At 38.0% G+C, this 8,152-nt stretch overlaps 1 protein-coding gene across 1 annotated transcript in view; it reads right to left on the reverse strand.

Annotated features, from left to right (window-relative positions):
* Window positions 1-3,890: 3,890 nt before the first annotated feature.
* Window positions 3,891-8,152, reverse strand: part of LOC104949033 (protein lin-28 homolog A-like) — a 5,371-nt gene continuing 1,109 nt past the window's right edge. The window contains 4 exon segments of the mRNA XM_010775311.1: window positions 3,891-4,074; window positions 5,627-5,799; window positions 6,609-6,631; window positions 6,634-6,756. Of these exon segments, the coding sequence (XP_010773613.1) occupies window positions 3,891-4,074; window positions 5,627-5,799; window positions 6,609-6,631; window positions 6,634-6,756 (503 nt within the window).

Consider the following 8,152-nt stretch of genomic DNA (forward strand, 5'->3'; position numbering starts at 1 on the left):
GCACGCCGCTCTGCCGGGCCACCATGATCCGCCCATCGCAGTAGAACCGGTTCTTTCCAGGGAACACATGCCACTTCCTCCTGGGTTTCCCTTTCGGCTCCTCTGGTCTGTCACCGTCCGGCCCGTGATGAGGGGTCGGGGTTGGGGTCGGGGTTGGAAGTGTCCGGGGGTCAATTTGCTGATACTCGCAATTTTTCATGATGTGGAGTAGGGACCCTTTAATGCACCAAAGAAGTCATCATCATTTAAAGTCAACTGGAAACAGAGAAACTGATGATGAAATCCCACTGAGAACAATGCCTTTAATCTCAACTGTGAGTTATGCTATGAATATAAATAAAACAGTGTGAAAGCTGGGACAAAAAAATGTGTTTCATTGAAGTTTGATGTACTTTAAAGCCACAGATCAGAGGGTAGATTATAAAGAAATTAGATTAGGCAGTGTGTTGATACCGGTTGATACTGAAGGTTTTCATGACCAAACCAAAATCAAACCAGGGCTTGGAGGGTAACTTCAAACATGTAATCCATTACAATTACTAGTTACATGTCAACAAATGTAATCAGTTAAATAATATGAGTATAAAATGTATCTTACTTTCTTTTAATTTTGTATTACCACAATATGAAAATGCAATTCAAATAAAATAAAAAACAATAAGATGTTTTTCACTTAAGTGCAGGTTACAATTTAACCTCAGAAAGTTATATATATATGTTATGTTAGAAATGTAGTAACAGTTTACATTAGATTACTAATGCTGTTTAAGCTTCGACTGTATTAAATAAATAAAAATGAAATACATAAAAATTGAAGTAGCTTAAATATAAAGATAATTCATTCAGTACGTCAACCTATAATATATGTATCTTTATTTTAGAAATGTATTGTAATATATTTTCTTGATAAATGTAATCTGATTATTATTATTTTAGTGTAATTTAATACACTTACCTTTTTTTGTATCCCGTTTAGGTAATCTCGTTACGTGTAATCTCGTTACTTCCCAAGACTGTTTATAATAACGAGATTTTAGTTCTTTATCCAAATTCTGAGAACATTTCACCAGCGGTTAACAGCATCACTGACGCCCGGGTTTGAGGCACTGAAACGCCGCAAACGTCGTCATCTTTCTACGGTGAAAACAAGCCAATCCTACACTATGGGTATCCAGGTGTAAATAACCCAAAGTGCTAGAAATAAAATCCCAGATACTCTCCATGTTCCTTCACTTATTCCTCTTGTTTTTTCCATAAAGCCATCGCAAAAGAATCCAGCCGTTGACCAACTGGTAACCATTAGCTTGTTAGCTTTGCCATTTAACCGTTCATTCTTCTTCTTCTTATTATTTTGTTTTTACAGGAGGTTGGCATCCAGATGTTGCATTACTGCCCACTACTGGATACATAATAAAACGACCCTTTCCAAATAACTATTATACCTAACAGAAAATGCTAATATAGGAAAATAAATTAACATAATAAGCACCTTGTACCTTCGATTCAATTGTCTTTCTTGCTTAAACCAGCAATGAAAAAGCGTCTGCAAAATGTTTTAGTTTTTTAATGTATACTATTATGGCCAGAGGATCTCCCGGAAGTAGTTTCAAAATAAAAGCCCTCGTCTGGTAAACGCATGGTTAGAGAACACACGAAATGTAATGATAGATAACGATTTTAAGATATAGTTGTTATTACAACAAAGAGGCCGTAGAGACCGTCTTTAATGCCTTCTCAGAGTCTACATTGGTAAGACTAGCGTTGAGGGCTTTCCATAGTTCGGTTTATTCTGAAAGATATTGACGGTTCAAGGACTCAAACCCAAAACGCTCCCAAAACACGAACAACGTCTCTTAACAGCCTTATCAAAACAAGCCGAAACACAACGTCGCCGAGCTGCACAACGTATACCTAGTGATGGCGAGACGAAGCCTTATGAAGCTGTGAAGCTTTCCAGCCAATTGGTTCTCAAAAGGGTTCATCTCATGAGGCTTCATCTGAACCCCCATGTTGGTCAAAGTAGGCAGAAATCTCAACAGTGTGATCTTTCTGTGAGTTCCCAAGCAGGTAGCCTACATTAAAGCAAACAGAAGAAGACAACATCAATGTATCAACAAACAGCCGCAGTCCGGACATGTACCCATGGATGTAAAATAAGGGATGGTGAAATAAATACTTCTTATTAAGTTATTTTCGTGTTCTGTAAATAATGATGTAATGCTTCTGAAAGGCAAAGTATAATTAAAAAAGATATATATATATATATACTGAGCCCAGAGTAAAATGCTTTTGTATGCACAAACTAGAGGGGGACCGCAAACACCAGTGTGATTTTGGTGACAGTACGACCACCCTGTACAAAGTTATAGTGGGGCTGCCAAATCCGTCAGCACCAACACCTGGTCTGCCACATGTGGAAGCCCCTCTTTAGTTGTTCACCTGCTGAGCCAAGTGAAATGCTTTTGTGTGCACAAACTAGAGGGGGACAGCAAACACCAGTGTGATTTTGGTGAAAGTACGACTAGCTTGGACAAAGTTATAGTGGGGGTACCAAATCCGGGAGCACCAACACCTGATTTGCCAGATGTGGAACCCCCTCTTTAGTTTCTCACCTGCTCCCCTAGCATGTTTTGGACCTCGTTACGAAATCCTGGGTACGGGCCTGTTTGCAGTAATCAAATTAGTAATCTAAAATACTCATAAAAGCACCTGAAGTATGAAGTGACAGCAGCACTGTTGTGAAAGGGTTTTGCATGTAACTGTAACCTTTGAGCAAAGCATTAAATCCCCATTATTAATCAATCGATGCTTTCTACTGATCTGTGAAGGATTTCCTGTCATTACCCATAACCCTAACCCTACCAAACTCGAAGTCTCTTCTGATTGAAATACATTCAGCATCCACTAAAATTACCATCATTTAAATTGAGAGAATATTATTTATGTGAAATACAATCCCTGACACACATATTAGAGTTTAGCATGTAATCAATACAGGTCTTGCATAAAAGTTTGAATACAGAAATGACGGCTTGGTAAATAAGACATCAAGAACCTCATTAAAAAGAGGAGGTTGTTCACTTATCTACATTCACTTTTCAATAAAATACCTCAAAAGGTTTTCCCAAAAAGGCAGAAACAAGCTAAACAAATGACAACCAAGTTTCTGTCTGACATTCACATATTGGATGTTGTCTTGATCAAGTTGATTGCAAATAAAAAGTTACTCTTGTTTCAATCAACAATTTACCAGAGCATTGGGGACATTCATTTGAGAATGATATAGAAATATTTTAAGAAAGAGTTGTAATCATTTCAATCAATTACATTTTTATTTCTATCTTCTCCTTATATTTTGGGAGAAAATAACTTGGAATATAGCAAGGATAAAGCCATGATAAGATCTTGTCAATAAAAGAAATTAAATAATTGGCTTTATTATTATAATATTATCAGAATTTTTATTTAGCAAATGGAAAAAACATCTCTGTGTTGTCTTGGGGGAATTCATTTGTTATTTTCATAAATATATAACTTAATATTATGACGATAAAGTCAAAATAGATAGAAACTTTTACAAGATTTAAACTATTTTATTATCTTGTCAACTTGACAGGACTTTTGGGGATATTTCCTATCTTGCACATACGTTATAATGTTTATTATATCGTAAAAAAAATTGAATTTTGGCAATAAAAGAAAGTGGATTTCTGTTGCTACTTTTTTTGGATGAATTCATACTAAATCTGATTGGTTTATCCCAGAGCTAAGACACATATCCAGACATTAAAACAACCTTAAACTTCGCATTTTATATCTTAATAAATAAACCCTGAGTTTCTCAATCTTTAAACATTGTTCCAGTTAAAAACCTCAAAGTTTCTCTGAGTTTAAAGAGGGTGGTGCTCCTCTTCCTCGTCCCTGTGTGAGGAAGCTTCGGACTGATGCTGCTGCGCTCTGATTGGACAGCTGGACACCATGTGGTTCAGGCTCTGACAGATGTGGCACTTTTTGGGCTGAAGAGGCAGCTGACACTGTTTGGCGTGATGGCCCCGGGCTCCACAGTTATAGCATCTGAAATAAAACAGGACACAGTAAATGAAATGTTTTTTTTTTTCTAAACTACTTTTTGTTTTAGTGAAAACCGGTGATGAAAAAAAAATGTTTTACCATGATAATTTTCCGGAAAAAATTATAAATGTGTAGTATATATATAGTTCTGACTATTTTCAGATGTATAATTTTTTTCTCAGAATTCTGACTTTAATTTCAGGACCCTCCAAAAGAAAACATGTATACAATATTACTTTTGACAGGTATTACATTTGATATCAATCTGTTAAGAAATCTAAAAGCTAAAATAAGTCAATGCAGTGCACTGACTGACTCCCACCATAAGATGGCAGCTTTAGTTCCAGCTTCCTGTCTCTCTTTAACAGATCTGTCACCATGCAACCTTTGGTGCACTTTGAATGTTCAGGGGTAAGATTGATCTCCTCAGTCCCTCAGGGGGAAATATAAAGTACGCTTTGACAATCAAATCTAAAACTGGCTTAGTTTTACATCAATACAAAGTAAAGGGTGCAACATTGGCCCAGCAGAGTGTCTAGTCCCCCTCCTGCACTAAAACATGTTGTGTTTTGTTGGTCCTGCATCTAGATGTGTACTGGTATTAGTAAATCAGTGCTGCCAAAGCTAATGATCAGTAGCTAAGTGAAATCCTTTTGCTGAATCCATCATTATCAGGCAAATGCAGTGTGACACAAATAAAAAAAGAGATACTGGCCACCTAAATAGAAGTGAAATTTCAGTTGCTAACAAGTGTCTAAATGAGACAACTAAACGTCATCATGCCCTACATTGGCCGCCTTTAGCTTAGCGGTGGTGAGGTTTAGTCATGTGACCCTGATGTAGTTCCTTAGCCCAACATTAGCCGCCTTTAGCTTAGCGGTGGTGAGGTTTAGTCATGTGACCCTGCTGTAGTTCCTTAGCCGCCTTTAGCTTAGCGGTGGTGACATGAAGTCATGTGACCGTGCTGTAGTTCCTTTATAGCCAAACATCAGCTTTTTATTTCAGAAATCACAAAGTGGTGTTAATATGTGGCGATTATCCTGCGCAACAAAAAGTGTAAGTATCATAAATGTTTTTTTGACACAAAGATTAAGTTCTGCCAAAAATCTCAAATCCCATGGAGAAATAACATTGGATTTTCAGAGTGTTACCTCCCCCCTCAGTATCGATCAGCTTGACCCTGAGATGGAGCTCCTTTGTTTCTATACAACTTTGACCTCTGACCCCTGACCTCAGCTCCCTCCCCCCTGCACCTTATTTGCACACCACATCCCATTGTTGCGATGGCTATAGGGACCTCTAACCCCCCCACTCGGGCACCGGCATCTGTTATCAATTAAAGGATGGGACTCCTTCCTTTTTCTGAACACTGCGTTTATGTTTGAAGACATGTGAATGCAATCAGAGCTGCAGAGACTGGCATTATATTTCACGAACTCAAAACAAAATGCATCATTAGTGGGCTGTAAAGGAGATGGTAAGTGGCCAAAGTTTGCAAAATCTTGAACATTACTATTGCTAAATGTGAAGGTTGTACGTCCTCACTCAGTCTCACCTCTCCCCTCTGGATCCCCGGCTCCTCTTCGGCCTCCTCTCGCTGCCCAGACACGGGGCTCCGTTTGGGCCGGTGACCCGCACCGACTCCAAACCTCTGGAGGATTTCTTGAAGCTGAACTCAACAGCTTCTCCTTCTTTGAGGCTGCGGAAACCCTCCATGTGAAGTTTGCTCTATAACGAGACGGTCAGGATTACATTTTATGTGCGTTTTAGCAAACTCATATCACATTTTCCCAGCAAAAAATCCACCCAACAAACAATAAAAGCAGTGTTTGTGTGTTCAGCTGCAAGCTAACCAGCATTAATGGTCATCATGTTGGTTATTATACATCATATTTGCTGACCAATGTGACCTCAGCTCTGATGACTGCAAAAGGAAAATAAGCTAAGAGAAAATGCTCTGTTTTAGTTTGATACACACAGTACAGTAAGCTCACACACACTGTTTTATGAACATATAGGTTCACCTCCTGAATTAAAAACAGAACAAATGAACCAAAGAAAGTGAATATCATAAAGCAGATTCAGGCAGTATTGATTCACACTTAAAGTATTAGCCTACAGAACAGTTAAGCTTACAGAGAAGAGATAGAATCTGATCCAGACAAAATGTGAGACAAAGAGAGGATTTTGGAGAACAAAAATTGACAATTTTAGAAAAAGTTGACATTTTAAAAAGATATGTATTTGGAAAAGACATTGTGGAAAAATTTCAGAATTAGATAAAAAGTGAGAATTTGGAAATAAAAGTTCAAATTTGATGAAATCTGAAATCTATAAAAATCTGAAACAAGTTTGAATTTTTCAATTTTTTTTAAAGTATTTTGATAATCTCTAAAATCTGAAAAAAGCTATATTTTTGAAAAATAAATTCAGAATTTGAGAAAAAATCGAAATTTTGGAAAGAAGGTGATAAGTGCCTAATGTGAAAAGCCAGTGCATAAGAACTTCTACTGCAGTACAGGATCTGAATACTGCACCTGATGCACGAACAAGTCCTGCGCGGGACCCCGTCCCGGCTGCTCATGGTCAGGAAGCCGAACCCCAACCTCACATTGAACCACTTGCAGACGCCGCTGCCCAAATCCACTTCCTGCTTCTCCTCTTCATCGCCGCATCCACTTCCTGCTGCACAATAAGCAGGGAGAGGGTAGATGAGTCCAATTATTCAGAGTTTAATAAGTCGACATGTTTTATGAGGAATTGACTTTAAAAAATACGAGAGACGAAAGAAAACATCCAGTCAGAGTTTAGGTTATTAAACACTTTAATTTAGATATTATCAATTGTACATGTCTAAAAAAACATTTGAGTTTTAAATTCATCAAGTTTTAATTTCATACTCTATTACCAACAGGCCTTCCAAATAAAATGTTTCTTGCTTCTTCCCCGACAAATGTGCATTAAAATCCACATTTTAAAGACAGCGAATCTTGCAATCCCCTTTTTCTGTTTCCTCAAATTATCTCAGATCAGGAGAGATTTTTGACAAAGTGTGTTATCTGATATCTGTCATATCTTATTTATTACAATCAACACCATTTCAATGATCAAGATCTTCAACAACACTATCACATATTTTCCTAATGGCAAAACATTATATATTCTATTCCCTTTACTGTAACAATTATACATAGATCAGAGCACAAAAACACTTATAAATACCAGCACAGTTATCATTAAAACTCTAATATTACAATTAATAAAAACACATTTAATCAGTATGACATTTGTGATATCAAAATGGTAACTTAATATACATTTTTTGCAAACGTGTTTGTGCACAGACATCAACAAAAAGCATGCCTAAAGCACAAAAGCAAGTTTGGAGACATTATTGTAAAGAGGAGAACCTAGTTTAAAAAAAAGAAAAATAACGTAAGTGGAATAAAATCAAACGCTCCCTTTTTCCTCTTTTCTATTCAACCTCAATTTTTTCGGGGGAAAAGCTCTAGAAACCTTCTGCCATGGTGGGAGCTCCCCTCAGCCTCCTGCAGAACATTCTCATCCTTAAAATCCAACCATGTGTGTGTGTGTGTGTGTGTGTGTGTGTGTGTGTGTGTGTGTGTGTGTGTGTGTGTGTGTGTGTGTGTGTGTGTGTGTGTGTGTGTGTGTGTGTGTAATAGCTCTCTGAAAGTCACCGTGGAAATGGAAAAGCCACCGGCTCCTGCGGAACATGGAAGCCCAGGGGTCACCCAGAGGGGCTTCTGGGAACAAAGCCTCGACACGCGCTTGTTTGTACACACACACACAAACACACACACACACACACACACACACACACACACACACACACACACACACACTCGCTGATCTCTGCACAGCTGATGAAAGGAATCAGAGTTACAGCCTGGGATTTTCCTGGGATTTAAATGGCAACAAAAAGTTAGGACATCGTAAAGAAGTGTGTGTGTGGCCTAGCATTACTATCCTTGTGGGAACCTAGATCTGTTTACACAGTCACGTGTGGGGACTCGCCTCCCTTATGGAACATAATGAGGGGAATCATTAATTTTAGGGTGAA

The sequence above is a fragment of the Notothenia coriiceps genome, unplaced genomic scaffold, assembly GCF_000735185.1.
Source record: "Notothenia coriiceps isolate Sejong01 unplaced genomic scaffold, NC01 NC01_scaffold00015624, whole genome shotgun sequence".
Classification (NCBI taxonomy): domain Eukaryota; kingdom Metazoa; phylum Chordata; class Actinopteri; order Perciformes; family Nototheniidae; genus Notothenia; species Notothenia coriiceps.